Below are 15,973 nucleotides of genomic sequence, written 5' to 3'. Positions count from 1 at the left end.
ATTATTATAATGATATTCCCAAGGTCGGGAAATGGGTTTAGCTGGGGCACTTATTAGCCTGGGTGTGTATTGTCCACCACAGAAGAAGAAATGCAGTTATCAGTGCGGGGAGTGATTTCTTGATATTTGATGTAAGTGTAGTTTGCAGTTACTGGTGTTATTGTTGGAGTAGGAAAGTTACGGTGGCTCTTTCCTTACTGGTGCTAAAGGAGCATTCAATATTATAATCAATAATCTACCAACAAGAAAACAATACTGACAGTGGAATTGACCCTTGGTCAAGCCCCCTCCCCCCTTACTGTTACTATTGCCATGCCTGTCAAGGTTTCCATTATAAGTATAGAACATCTGCAGTTTTGTCTGGAATGACAACTATAAGATAGGATATTTTAGTGTAGTTAGCTAGCTTGCTAATTATTGTGAACTCCACAAGGTTGGTTAAAGCCTACATGTCAAGCTGACTTGTTTTGAACCAAGAACTCTGTAAAAGGGTTTTAAATATGCACTTGGTCACTCCATATATGTATCCTTGTGTCTTTATCATATTGACAGTAAACTTTGGACTGCCCACCTGGAATGAAGCTCTGTTATACTCCTCAACACTCCCTTTTAATGCTCACAGATCCCACCAACTATAAAAGTGTTGAAGGTGGCATGACCCTGCAATGCTGAAGTCACAGATGTTGAGACTAAGTGAGTGCGTGGTGACACTACAGAAACCATGGGTACTTGCTGCTACTCTTTAACAAGTCTGGCACACCACAGTTGCAGCAGACAAAGTGCAGCCTGTGGTTTATCAGCCTGTTGAGAGAGTTGGTGTCTGCAATCACCTAGATGTCTCATGTCCTCGTCAAAACAAGGGCCTGTCCTGCTGTAGCCTCCCACGCTGACTCAATCTGCTTATCAGTGAGGTCATTAGTCTCGTAACCGTTATCTAGGTGTCTGCCCGCTACTGCACGGCCGATGTTTGGACCTGAGCTCAGGGATAAGTCCTAAATGGATAAGGCTTGAGTATTTGAATTAACTCTTGGATCCTTTAATTGGTCGACCCATTAATTGAATTAGTTGACGATATATGGATCTAGTGCTCTGTCAATTTGTGAATGAATGCCGATAGTCTTGTTTGCTCTGCAAGTTGTTTTTCTGCTTTTTGAAGATTATTAGTACATTTTGCTACCAGTGCTTGTGTAGGGAAGATCAAAATTTGTCAAAGATAGAGTATCCTCTGTGCTTATCCTTTGTTTGTGACATAAACATGGACAGTCTGATAACAACATGAAGAAGACCCAGGCCCGGCCCTGTTCTGATCTCTGTCTACCACTTACCACTGTGTTCTTAGCTTGATATATAATTCTTTTTTTTGTAGTGGTCACATGTCTACCTTCCTCCTGCTCTGAACAGGCAGCGCGTCCTAACACGCCCAGCTGTTGCTAGATGCATATTTTCAGGATGCTTTTGGTTACAAGTCCCAGCACTGACACCTTTCCTCTGGAGCTTATAATTAGTAGCCAAGCTAGTCTTTTCTTCAGCAACAGGGCCTCGTTGTGGCCTAGAAAGTGTCGTGCATGGCTGCAGCAGAGGGGGAAGTGTATATATAGCGTAGCACTTCAGTCCCCTCCATTTATTCTGGGAGCTGAAAGTGGTAATTTAGTGGTTTTCTCCAGATTTCAGTGTCAGTTAACTTCACAGCCTGTCCATTATTCTTTTGTAACGGGAGAGGCCACCACCTGCACTGGGAAAGTGAATTTTGATGCAGTGGTATCAGCAAGGAGTTGTTGTTATTCTTTTTAGTTACATAACTCACCAATGATAGATTTTCAGTTTTACTACATCATACATTTTTATTTGTTTGTTTTATTTTGTTTTGCTCTGATCTCATCTCTGTTTGTATACAGACAAACAGGAAGAGCTTGGGCTATGACCCATTAAAACCAGATAGTCTTCAATACATATGTAGATGCAGTTCATGATCCAATACAAAAACAAGATACACATTTATAACAAAACCATAGGCTGTGATTCAAAGCAGATTTGATACAGTGTCATTCAGTCTTGATTTCGATTTTGTATTTTTTACCTTTTCCCCTTTTCTCTTTTTTTCATACATAATACTGAATCATAAATACCTCTGAAAATGATGTCTTTTGCCACACAAACAATAGCAACCGTGGGCATATATTGGGTAAGTTTTAACTGGTCCCTTAAGATGTTTTGTTGTCGTTAAAATGCTGCTAACTGGGTATTCTTAACCTCAAATCATGTTTCATTAGCATCTCTCTCAATTTACCACTTCCACTAACACTGTCTGTGTGTATGTAAAAAAGCATGTTGCTTCGGTATCTAGGAGGAGATGGGGCAGTTTGATGTAGCATAAGATGCTATCACCAGCTTTAACCGTGATGATTGCCCCTCTATGCAAGTTCACTCTCAACACAGAGATTGCTTTTTTTGTGAGTAGCGAGAGTGCCACCAGCATATTTTTTTTTGACACAATGGCATGATTTGAAGACTGTCATGCATGATGGTTCTACATTACCTTGATTGTCTGAATGTTGTGGGTGGCTTGAAGCAGGTATGCAATTTGGGAATATAGCAAGTTACAACTTCAGCTACACCCAGGGTTGTGATTGGTCGCACACAATTGGTGTGGGACCTGAGGGCAGTTTAAATCACAAAACACTTCCATTTTAATTGTGTAATCACATTGAGAATCATTGCTTTTTAGTTATTCAGTGCTCATTCAGGTATCCACCATGAAAGTGTGTGTAGTCTTGGCCTGGTTTTTCTGTCTGTCATTGTCACGGTGGTGTTTGCCATAGCTTCAGGTCCTTCCTGTTGGCCCCAGCTTGAGCACACCCAGCTGGGCAGGTTTCCAGAGAATGAAAGGGATCTTGGGTTACCTCCATCATGACACATATTGCCACAGGGTGCCCACAGCTGAACACATCTTAATGTTGAATAGAAAAGACCTGGATCATCTGTGGAGTAAATGGCACTCTGGTTGTTCTCTCCAGTGACAGCAGCTGGGGGAGGTGTATGTGTGTGTCGGTCTGTGAATAGTTTACCTTTCCAGTGTTTTCTAAAATATCCGTCTTTCCATTCCTCCCGGATCCTTTATTTTCTCTCCTCTCGCAGCTCTTCTCTGTACTGCTCCTCCCTCCCTCTCTTGCTGCCTCCCAGCCCATCTTCCCATCCTTCTCCTTCCTCCCTATCTGTCCCTATTCTTATTCTTTTTCCGCAGTGTAGTTTTTCTTTTCAGCATTCCAGTTCTTCCTACATTTTGTTTGTCTCCATCTCCTTTACCTAAGACCTGAAATTCCCTCTCCATTTATGCAAGTTCCATCTAAATTTCCTCATTGTTATCCCCTTCACTTATCAAATGCCTAGTGGATGCTTTCATCCATTTGGGTGGATCCATTTATAGTATGGGTGGTCCCAATGGGAATCAAACCCTTAAATGGTGCAATGTCAGTACTGGGCTGTACCAGTCGAGCCGCAGAGGGCCGTAGCGTGGTAACAACCCCCCTCATTTTCCACAAGCTGCCGACATCCAGAGAGAAAAAAAAAATCAGTGAGAGGATGAGCCCAGAAAAGGCAGTAGGAAACTTGTGCTGTAATATCTGTCAGGATGTTGTGACATGTTGGTGCTGGAACATCACAGGCAGTAAAATCTTACTTTTGTTTAAGTGATTGGTGACTTTAATTTGACCGATCTTGAAATTTATAAGGTGCTGTTGGAACTTGACAGGGTGCCACAGCACAGCTACGTTCTTGTATATGCACTGTGCCAGGTTAGAGTTTTACGCACTCGGTATTGGAAAATATTGTCTGGGTTGCTGAACATTCCCACAGCACATGCCCGGTATTCCCAGCTCTGGCTCTTGTAACCACCCTGCAGTGTTTTTCCTTTCAGGTTGATGTGAGAACTTTGGCCTGTGAAGGCACTCACAATCTGCCATAAAGTCATTTGTTCCTGGTACTAAGCAGCAAGTGCTTCTGCTGGCAGTAAAAGCAGAAGATTCATATAGCTGTCAGGGTGTCTTTCTCTGGTGGCCATTTCCAGGGCCTGCATCACCTCTGTGTGTGTGTGTGTGTGGTGTGTGTGTGTGTGTATAATATAGTTTTGTTTTAGTTTTTTTAAGGTGTCATCTTTGCTGTTGCAGTACTTTTTGCTACCGGAGTGGTATGCTACGTGGTATGTGGTTGTATATCTGCACTGATGAAAGCCCCCTACATTCATGTGATCTACAAAGTAGAGCTGTGCAAATAATGGTGTATGGTTACAGGCAGTGCTTGTAAACACAATATAGCACACAATAGCATTATCTTGATAATTAGATAAGGTTATGGATAATCTTCCTGCAAGATCTGAAAATAGATAGCCTTTTTACAAGACACAGAAAACCTTCTTTAACATAATGTGATCACTGCTCAACAGCTTCATTTGATTAATCTCTGTGACAACCAGTTAAAACACTGAAAGCTTTAGCTCATTTTGATTAAAGCACATTGTCAAGGCCCATCTCACTTCCTTCCAGCTCTAGCTCAACAGGAGATGTAGCTCACTACACCTACACATGTCCACTGAAATATGAATAATATGAATGAATAATGTTCCAGATGATGATATAAGATCAAAATATGGCAAATAATGTTGGGGATTTTTTTCCCAGACTATTGTCATTTGTGACTCATTTATTATGATATCTTGAAATATTATTGGGGTTATCTATGTGAGTTCAATTATGCAGCACTGTCTTTTTCTTGACATCTTACTGTCTTCTCACAGTTATTATTCTGTTACTATCAATACCCAGCAGAGGAACAATGCAGCACCTGGTCCCTCCACCACCAACAGAGTGGCAGACAGTAAGGAATCCCAGCCAAGCTGGTAACATGGCCTGGCAGGTCCTTTCATATTCGCCCTTTATCTCCAGATGGTATCGGGAGGCTGTGTTGACACAGAATTGTGTAAATCAACTTGTTTGCGATATGGGTTGAACAGGTCGATGTGTGGGCTTAAAGAATTCTTTGATGTACTGAGAACACTTCCTGTACAGACAGCAGAAACTGATGTAACCCAGCCCCTCCAAGGCAGTTTTTCTCACGTCGCTGGCCTGGGTGTATGCTCACTGCAGCAGTCTTTGAGCTGTTACACACACTAGATCTGATCTATTGTTTTGTCAAGCCCTGCCTCCCTCCTTTTCTTTGGTGTTTGTGGTTTCTTAATATTTTGGGAACATCCTGTTTGTGTGTTTAATGCCGCAGGGCACAGATTGTTTAGTTTAAGGCCTCTGACCATTCCTGCCCTCTAGTTTGTGTGACAGGACAAGAAAGATGGACTGAGGCAGAGAACGAAAAGAACAAGAAACTCAGGGAGGGAGAAGGGGCTGATGCAAGTGACAAACTGGAGAACTCTGAGGGAATGAGTGGAAATCTAGGAGAAGAGATGATTGAATAGAAACAGAGAGAAAAACGCAGGGATGGGAGAGAAAGAAAAACAGCTTGAACTTGAGGTTGTCTGTGGTGGGATGGAAGGGGCGGGGAGGGTTACTCCAGACAGACAGCATTGGGAATTCTGGTGTCGCTGGTGTGCAGCCTAGCATTAAATGCAACTGAATGCTCTAAGGCATGTTTACATGCTATGTAAGTGATTCCCTGTTTGCCCTTCCTGAATTTCTGGAGCTTATCAATTATTTAATGGTGTATCCCCCACCTCTCTGATAGCTGACATACATCATGCAAAATACGTGTTAGGACATTGTCAGTGCCCTCTGGCACTGCCTGCGGGGATCAAACAGCTGTGCACGTGTCACATGAGGAGGAGGGAAACACGGAAAAAACTTTTATTGGGGTTGGTTGTGCCTCCCTCCACACATCTGTTGGGAGAACCTTTGGCTGTGACATAAATGGGGCCTGGTTCTATTTCCATCTGTAATTTAGATAATTGACTGGATGTTTTTAAGCTACTTGCAATTGAATTGCTTGAAGGACCATGTTTTTGAAGTGCCTCTGGCAATGAGTCACTTTCCCTTTTAAGGACTTTTTTATTAGAATCACACAGCTTTAAGTTTTCTTCGATGACCTTGGTGTGCCATTTATTTAGCCAAAGTTTTGTTGCATTTATTTGACCCATTTTTAGCCAGGATGTACTTTTTTAATAAGCCATTTGTTATTTCTTGGAGACCAAAGCCTTGTATTTATAATAATGAAAATTAATGCTTCATCCCTCATGTGGCAGCAAAGTAGTTTCGTCACACAATTTTTTGGAGTTGTATAAACCCAGTAATGCACTGTGTTAGGAGTGATGGGATGATGGGCACATTTCTGGGGAAGAACTTGCTGTAGCAGAAAAATGATACAGGAGTTGATGGATGCTTGCGTTGGTTACGGGGGTTTCTGCTGACACAGTGGCACTGAAATGTCACATACGTAGCCATTTTGAATCAGAAGGTAATGTAACAGACAGCCTGGCCCACAGCATAATTCAGGAAAAGCCTGTGCCGTGTGACCTCACAGGAAACTGCATGATGGTACAGTTATATTTATATGACTAGCAAAAAAATTTTCCTACTGTATTTATTCACTGGCTATCATACTAAATCAGAAAAAAAATCAGGACCTCAGTCATGACTGGCCATTTATGACCCTGGCACAATCATAGGCTAGAGTTATTCAGGCCTATCATTTGGCCTCCTTTTTTTTATGATGCAGAGTATTTCCTCAGCAAGGGTTTACACAGTCTAAGAAAACTCCCAGCCTGCTTATGAGGTGTGATAAGTTCTCCCCCTCCAGTGGTCTCGCCACGGTCAGATGGAGGGAAAGCCATTCCTGGGTCTCTTCCTCTCCTCTCTGCCATTCTCCCTCTTCACGTCAGATCCTGGAAAGCCGCTCTCCCTCTCTCTCCATCTCTCCATGTCTCCCCTGTCTTCCTTGCAAGCGGCATTTTTGTGTCGTTACCTCACTGTGGTTGTAAATAATCCCCGTTATGGCTTCCAGATGTCCCTCCGTCCCACTCTGGATTTGGGGATGGGGTTGGAGTGCAGTGGGGGTGTAAGGGTTGGACACTTACTGTAACTGGCTCAGCTGCTGACTGGGCCTGAGTGTGTGATGCTTTCTCTGTCTCTCAATCTTCTCTCTTGCTTTCTCAAAGTCCTGCCCAGTCTCACTTTCTCCCACGAGTTGAACTGGAATGCTTTTTCCTTTCTTGTCTGTTCTCTCTCAGGTTCTCATGTTTTTTTCCCTCATTGTTTTTATCCCACAGTTGTCTTCTGTCCTTCTCAATTTTGTCATTCTTTAATTAAGACCAGAAGTGTGATGGAATTGTCCTGTTGATTCAGCCCACACTGACTCATCAGTGGTCTCAGAATGAGCTATACTTATTCTGTATCACACCTTCTTGTCTACCAGTGAGGCTGCAAGAGCTCTATACAATAAGAATACAGGAATTTTCTGTGAGAATTATGTGTAGCTGCTGCTTAAAGAAATGTGGTTTCAGAATCAGTTCAGATTGATACATTTAGAGAAATAGAAGTGTGTCTGTCCTATGTAGTGGATGATCTACAGACATCTAAACCATTCCAAATATTTAAAAAACAATGTGGGTGTGGATTTTTCATTAGCTACTTTGTATGGTTTTTGTCCACATGGATCATCACTCTTTCTCTGATGCCCCGCATAGCTTACCTCTTTATTTTTCTTCTTTTCTCATTCTTCCTCTTTCATTTCCTCATGAAGCTGAAAGGCAGAAACACACTGGCAATATGTAGATACTTGGAGATGCATGACTCACATGTAACATGCACAAATTAGCTCTAAACCACACACAAACAATTCCTCCACAACCTACATACAGCATATGACCTTTCCCGGCACACCACTGTCGGGAAAGGATACTTTTGAACGTGCCCTGTGGTTCTTTTGCTTAAACGATTCTGAGGGTAGAGCTACAATTTTCTTGTCTTGTAACATACATGGAGTCCATACTGTATGTGGACTTTGACTTTGTAGTCACAACTTTGTTCTGGGGCTCAGGGAAAGTATTAGACAGACTGTATGTGTCAGGTGACTATATGTTTGTTTTCCAGAAATATTGACTGAAGTGGTGGGTGTGCCATTTCACACTGAAGAACACAGAACATTTAACACACCCACAACAGTTCTTTAACAGTCAGCAGACTGGCAATGTAGTACAATACTCAAAATAGTTTCCCGCTGTTCAAAAAATAACATGGGACAAGAGGCGGGGGGGTTCAAAATGTAGGTTTGTGAAAATAATTGAGTTTACAAACAACCAGTTATGAGTTGCTGATAAATCTAGTTACTTTAGTTTTTTTTTTTTTTAAATGCATGCAGTTACACCCAGCATTGAGTCACACACAGACACTGTACATGTGTAACAGACATTGTACACATGCACACACTTCCTCTGACAAATTTCACATGAACACGCCCTGGAGACATAGCATGGAAGAGACCGAGGCTGAGGCCTGTTGTGAGTACTGAGCATATCATTTGTGGGCCGGCTGCTAAGTGAACACACTTGCCTGCAGTTACCAAGTTTCACACAAAAATGGCTCTGACTTTTCTTGTCGGTATGGAGCACGATGGGCCTGATAAGTGCTCTGCATTTTGGGCTAAACCAGTCTGGCTATGTGGATTAGCTGGCGTCACTCATGTTTTTCCAGTTTCACTACATCCTAAGGCCTACTACCGAACATGTGTGTATATTTTGCACAGTACAATATGCAATTGTATGTGTATCTTCTAGTGTTTTTGTGTATGTGCTCATAGTGTGTCTGAGGATGGATGTCTTTCCCCACAAAGCACGCAGTACATTAACGTGACTGACATGTCATCTTTTTCCAATCTTGGCTCACTTGCCCTACACATTGCAAAACCCTCTGAAAACAAAGAGCTCCAGTCATGCTAAAGCTTGGAAAGCAACCATCCCAAGTGTTGCCAGGGGTTCCTACCACACCTTGACATAGCAACCGTTGCTATGTTTAGGGCCTACCTGTATACTTTGCTAGTGAGTAAAGATGCATGACCAAACTGTATGGTATTTTATTTTTTAAAAATGGGATGTAGCATGTATGAATCCATCTCAGCTACATGAAAAGTACAGACACATTGATCCCTGGGTACATCTAGGTGAGCCTAGTGACTACAGACAGTTCTTGTTTGAGTCACAGTGTTTTATATGTTGACCCTGCATACTGACATATGGGCTTAGTATTTCACTCCCAACACACACAGACACATTCTCACAGTCACACACACACACAGTTGAATTCCATTTACAAATTACATGTCAGAATAACAGGTTAAAAGCTGCTGTGCGCTTCAATAAACCACCTGCTGTTGGAGAGCTATCCAATGATTTTTACTCCTCAGAAAACCAATTTATATAATCTGTTTGGCTGTGGTTTTTCTACTAGGACCAGGGCAAGAGATAGTCACCAATTATGTGTCAGATGTAGATGTAGAGAACTAGATCTAATTGTGTGTGTGTGTGCACATACTTGTATGTGTCTATGTTTGTTTGTGTGCTTTGTTGTGGACAGGGCCTGTGGGCTCCTGGCTCAGAGATGAAAGACATTTCTCATGTGGCTGGTTTAATGGAGCTCCTGAGTCAGCGTGCAGCTACTAATCAGTGTTTTCTCCCTCTCAGCTAGCCTCACTCTGTTCCCCCTACTCTCTAGTCTGACTTGTATAATTAAGAATGAAATCACAAGTGAATTGGATATACTGTGTGTATTTTAGCCTTTAGCCAGGGACCAACTCCACCTTGTCAGATCAGTTTAGATGAAGAAGATGGGGCGAGGAAGCAAGGCGTCTAAGATTACTGAGAGATGGCCTAGTTGTCTTCCCAACAGCACTGGCCTTTGCTGTTGAAGACGTTGAGTATAAACACTGTTGAACTGGGATGACAACTGAATGAGAAGCACCAGCAGCGTTCAAGGTTCTGTCTCTAAAAAGTAGATTAGTCTAAATCAGTTACTGTAACTGCTCAGGACAGATAGTGCCCTTTGTGTTGATAGGGAGGGTGGTAATAAGACTAGTTTGTGTGTACAGTGCTGAATTAATGGAAGCCTCCCCCAGAGATAATAGTGTTTATAGATGTGGCTGTTGTTAATGCAGGATGTCAATATAGGCTGGGTATATCCTGTAATGCAGTTAGCTTAGCAAGGCTTAGTCATGATATAGTAGACATTTTGGCTATTAATGATATTGTAGTTTATAAAATAAGAAATGCTCAACACACAAGACAAAAATGAGAGGATTTTAACACCAGTGTAAAAGACTAAAAAAAAACAATGTAGTTTAACCTGTGTTTCTCTCATTTCCATTTACATGAAGCCATTTAATGCAAGTATTATGGTAGCTTTTGGGAGAAAATACAGATATACTCCTCTCTACTTTGTGATAAACAAACAGCATAAATTGGGTGAAACTCTTACTACGCTCTCTAAGCTGAGATAAAATGTAAGAATCCAGTTGCAAACAATTTGTGCATGACCAGATCTTTGAGTAGAAAGTTTTGTTCTTCACTTTGAAGCTATTTACAAGCAAAACTGAAAAGAATTCTACTTCTGTGTGTACACATTGAAAAACAGCCATGTTAAATAGATTTAATCTCTTGCCTAATAGTTTGCTACTCCAACATAATTGTGTGGCTTTGATACATGAATTAACATGAATCCAAAGGGATTTAGTTGCCAGATATTATCTTTACCCCTGGAAAATACGCCATGTCTGGTTAGAGATGCTGGCTAAAATAGAAGACCCTGGCAAAGATTGAAAAGAATTGGATGTGCAGTGGAAAGCAGAATGGGAAACTACCACCAGCCTTGAGTTGAATGCCGATAAAATTTGACTAGTTACTTATGAGTTTGTCAGCTAACCTGTGGTCAACCTGTCCTGAAAGAAAGATATGAGGTGATTATCACATCTAACAATGCCAGGTTGACACATGGCCTTAAGGAGGACACTTTTCTTGGACAGAACCTAATTTCACATTTTTTAAAATCAGAGGTGGGTTTGTGGTTGACACTGCAGTAAATTAAATTTAGAGAGTGTATTTTGCCAGCCAACCATCTGTACCGTAGATGTGACTGCTGTTTGAATGTGATACGTTGTTTCTGTAGTTTCTGTTGAAGTGAATCTTGGGTCTTTCTAGGTCAGAATGCCATGTATCATTCTCTGTCCTTGACTTTGTATTTTTGTTGGAAGTTGTTCTGTTTGGTGGTTAGATACTGCATGAAGAGGGGGAGGCAAGGATGCACAAGAACATTTAGTGAGAAAGACCAGTGCAGTTGTGTGTCACAGCCTTGTTGGTTATCAGTTTTGCAGACTTGTGGTGATTGTGTTAACTGACTGAAGCTGGCTCACCACCCCAAATACACCAGGGTTGATCATAATTTCAGTATCACTTCAGGTCTGCAAGTAATTGAGTAATGGTGAATGAATGAGTAATTGTTTTTCCTATGTCAGGTGTCTCCCAGCCTCTCTCAGTGTGATGGTAGAGTTGCCTGTGTGTTTTTGGTCTGTAGTAATGTGTGCCAGGACATGGCACACTGCACTGGCCCCTACTTTCCCTCTGCCCTGCGGTCATAGCAGGCCAGGCCAACTGTCAGTGGACTTAGGAGGGGTGTGAGAGAGAGACTGAGAGCGAGAGGTTGTTGAGCTATGAGTGGCCTGTTTGTTTTATTTCAACAGGCATTTCCCTGTTTCACAATGTCCTTTTCCTCGACACTGGAGGTTCTGTAAAGTCATGGCAACCAGATGAGTTTAGCATGATGTTTGGCCAATGAGGGATTGCAGACAGGCCAAGAGTGTCAGCTTGGCTGGTGGTCAGCTCCCACACACACACGCACACTCACACATGCTGCAGCAGTTTGTATAGTACATGGAGATTGTGTCTTTTGTTAACCAAAAGAGCTATTGTATGTAAAAGTGAAACACTGAAGTTTATTTGTATGTGAATGGCCTGCTTGTCTTTATGCTAAAAAAGCTCTAAAATGCTGCTTGAATATAAACAGGCAGCTAATACATTTAGTTATATTTCTCTATCTTATCAGAAAATCAGTGTATCAGTATAACCAATATGCTGACCTTGGTGAACTTGCAGCCAATCCAGGTTATCCTTGGCATGCTGGAATCATGTAAACCAGGAAGTGGTTGAATAGCTCTCCACAAATGAGGGAAATTCTGACTTTGTCAGCCATAGATGGAATCTGTCTAGCTTTGTAAGAGAATGCTGGCGACCCTCGCTGATCCCTCCCAAGTCCTTTTTCCACCAGGAACCATAACTGCAGGGGTAACAATAGCTAGCTTTATCATTCAACCTCTCTGTGTCCGGTGTCATGTGCTATAAAGAGGTCCAGGTGGTCACTAACACTTTGATAAAGTCCATTTAGAATAGCATGGCAGCCTTTCATGAGTTGTGGGAAAAATGGTGGGTCCCCGGTGGGTTACCACATGACTAGCAAAAGTATATAAGTTATAAACCTCGGTCACAGGATAAAAGTACATTTTCTCATTTTGGATTCGTCACACAGAAAATGCCTAAACCCTTCTGCCTGGCCATGACTCAGTTTTATTCAAGTCTGCCAGTGGGTGCTGGTGATTTTGCTGATAAGAGGAAAATGTTAATGCTAGAGTTTACTCCAGGAAGAGTGGTTAGCAGAGTTGGTAAGCACCAACTCCCCTGCCCCGTCTGATCACAGCCATTGATGTCCAGCTCATCAATACACATTTTAAACTAACTTCAAATAGTTACTGTATGATTCATAATGCACTTTTCATTAAATACATGGCCCTTGCTGTGTGATGTAGCTTTTATTTTCCTGAAGCTAAATAATAATATCATACTTCAAAGAAATGCATAATTTCCTCTGACATTAGTAGAGACACCGTCACTGGTAGGCATGACCCCTTCACTTTAATGTTCTGCAAGTAGCTCTGATAGTCATGATAGTTGAAGTGACCAAATATAATCTTGCTTGGGTATACTTGCTATTTTCCTGTGCAGTCCATAAGTATTCTTCCAAATGTTTCATGACAAATATAATTATATATCCTTAGTATTGTGCTCTGAAGATGTAGTAAAAAATTTTTCACTCTTTGCTTGAAGTCCTATATATGTCACTTCTGGATTTTTAATTATCCTTACTTCTGTCTCTTTCTCCCCACAGCCAAACCCTTCACATCCAAAGTGAAGCAGATGCGCCTTCACAAAGAAGACTTTGAGATCCTTAAGGTGATTGGACGAGGAGCCTTTGGAGAGGTAATCTACCCCCTGATTTTACACTCAGCTTAGTCATGTAGCAATCCATTACCATTTGCATGAAGAACCTGCAATTTGATTTTCTCTCTCTTTCTCTTTTTGTACGAGAAATGGGAGTTATAGTTAGTTTGGGGCATTTTCTTATAGGTACACCATCTGCAGTGTGTGTGTTTTCTGTCTATTTGTCTGTTTTGACAGGAGACATCACAAAATTCTAAACTTCTTCCTGGAGGCTAAGATTTTGCAGTATGATCCAGGGAAGATAACTGCCAGTTAAAGGCTATTCTCTTGTACCATTATACCTTCATACCTGTGTTATAAAAGGCAAGAGTGTTGCTGCGTTTAATAGTGGATTACTTTCTGCTGCATTCCAGCAGCAGTGCGTAGTATTGGTCTGCCACATGAGCATGACCATACTTGCAGATTGAACAAAACATTTAAAATCTTCTTTCACGCGTAACCTGTGAACAGAAAACAAATTGTCAGTGAAACTATCTAGTACGGGTTTACATGTTTATGTTTGTTCAGCTTTTCCTTTTATATGTGCCTGTAGGCAGGATGAAATACATTTGTCACTGGGTTTCAGGTAATGATGTCAAAGCTGGGGAATGTTGGAGGGACAGGTATTGTGGTCCTCAGCCAAGACTCTTACATAATGTCAGTGTCCTGCAAAAACCTTTCATCTACTAGCTGACAGTTTCTATAATTACATAGAATTGTTTTGACACTGTCTCTTTTGATAGATTTTCAGGGTTTTGATCACCTTGGGCTGTGATTCACATTTCCAAATATTTAATCTCTGAAATGTTATCCTGCATCTGTACAAACAAGTTAGTGAATTCCTGTTCAAACACTCTGGTAGGTGGAGAGAGACAGAGAGAGAGAAGTCAGGAAAGTGATAGATTGATGGATAGAGATAGATTAGACACACCTGCCAGCATGTAGCAACAGCGACAACATACTAACGTGCTCACTTGAGCCACTGCAAGGACTGCTAGTGTGAACATGTATGAGTCATGCACTTATGTGTTTTTCAGGCTTGTTCTCAGCAATGTGGTGTGACCCATGATTGGTGCACCTACATTCCAGTGCCCTTTCTCTCAGCCAGCTGTGCTTGTGCAAGTTTTACATGGCAGAAAAATTCAATTATCTTGAGAGACATCATGATTGTCCCGTGGCTCCACTTTTTAATCACCTGATGGAGACAGACTTGGCACATTGCGTTGTAATGTGGATGTTACCGTAATAGTGGAATGAATGAAAAATACTTGGCTAGATGTCATGTTGGAAATTGAAATTGTACTTAAGATTGAATCATTTCTTGCACATGGCCACCACTAGCAGATCAGCTCTTTTTTCACACTAGGGGATGTTGACTGCGTAATTATGGTTTATTTCCTTTGTTTACACCATCTTTTTCACGGCAAGCCTTTGCTTATTTAAAGACTAATCAGATTGAAGCACGACTTGCTGAAACTGGGAGATGATTTTTCATTTGTGTATATGAAACTTCAGGCAACCAATAAAGATATTTTTTTATGTTGTAATTAATCCAAAACTGTCTGAGCTCCTCAGTCTGGCTTCATTAAATAAACGGAACTTACATGGAACAAAATATACAGACAAATTCTCCAAGCACTGCTCTCAACAGAAGTATGAGAACACAGTTTTCTGCATGTTTGTAAGTGCTGCTACCTTTAGGCAAACTAACAAGCATGTTTCACAGTTTTTTTAATGGCATCACAAAGTTAGGAAGGCTGACTATATTCCAGTTGGATGACAGAAATAACAGTCATCTGAGGTCAGACCTAGCAAACACAGAAAATGTGTATTTTAGGATGATGTTTTTATAGCAGCTTTTGGAGATTTTTAAGAAAAGTGAGGCTGAGAAATGGGAACAGAGAGTCACAGAGTTAAAAAGAGATCGAAGCAGCAGACGGAGACAGAGGCAGAGACAGACCCAGATGGGCAGACACAGACACAGGAAAACAAAGTAAAGCAAAAATACTTGAGAGTCAGAGAGGGAGGCGAGAGAGCTTGAGTGCAGGATGTTTTGATTTCATCCTCCCATTGTCAGTGGCAAGCAGAGAAATGGCGCGGGTGCGTGACGTTGTGGGGTTCATCTGATGAATGGACCAGTGTGTACTGGCCTTGTGCCTGTGAGAATGCTTCCATTAGGACTCGTTGCCTCTTCACGAACACAAATGGGCCGAATGGTGCTCAGTCTGGTGAAGCTTGCCTGATAATGCTCGATACAAACACTGCCTGGGTTAGAGGTTTCATTTCTGATGGCTGACTTTGGTAAAGATGGATGTCATAATGGTAACTGTTACATTTCTCTGGAGTCACTGGCCATCAGTCAGTGTTATACATTATTTTACTCGTTGGATTGGGTCACTTGTCAGTTGTCACATGGTTATAAATATGGCCTCTGGCTGTTCAGTTTGTCTGGTCTGAAGCCATTTTTAGGACATAGCTAGTGTGTTTTCAGTCTGCCAAGTACCCGTGGAATAATTAGATTAACTGTTGTGGTTTGTTTCATGCATGTTCTTACTTCAAGGCACAGTGGATACTCCCTGCTAACAAATCATCTTCAGTGGCAGCCCAAAGTAAAAAACACCTACAATGCCTACTTTATCCAAGAGGAATTTTGAATTAAACGCTGCTTAGCCTTGCGTGGGC

General features: G+C 41.6%; 1 protein-coding gene across 1 annotated transcript in view; it reads left to right on the top strand.

The window, feature by feature from the left end:
• cdc42bpab (CDC42 binding protein kinase alpha (DMPK-like) b) overlaps nucleotides 1–15,973 on the top strand; it is a 68,146-nt gene that overhangs the window by 12,852 nt on the left and 39,321 nt on the right. Inside the window, 1 exon segment of the mRNA XM_051071990.1 lies at nucleotides 13,200–13,291. Within this exon segment, the coding sequence (XP_050927947.1) occupies nucleotides 13,200–13,291 (92 nt within the window).

The sequence above is a fragment of the Lates calcarifer genome, linkage group LG7_1 (assembly GCF_001640805.2).
Source record: "Lates calcarifer isolate ASB-BC8 linkage group LG7_1, TLL_Latcal_v3, whole genome shotgun sequence".
NCBI lineage: Eukaryota > Metazoa > Chordata > Actinopteri > Centropomidae > Lates > Lates calcarifer.
The sequence above is the reverse complement of the archived record's forward strand: the minus strand, read 5'-3'. Positions and strand labels throughout refer to the sequence as shown.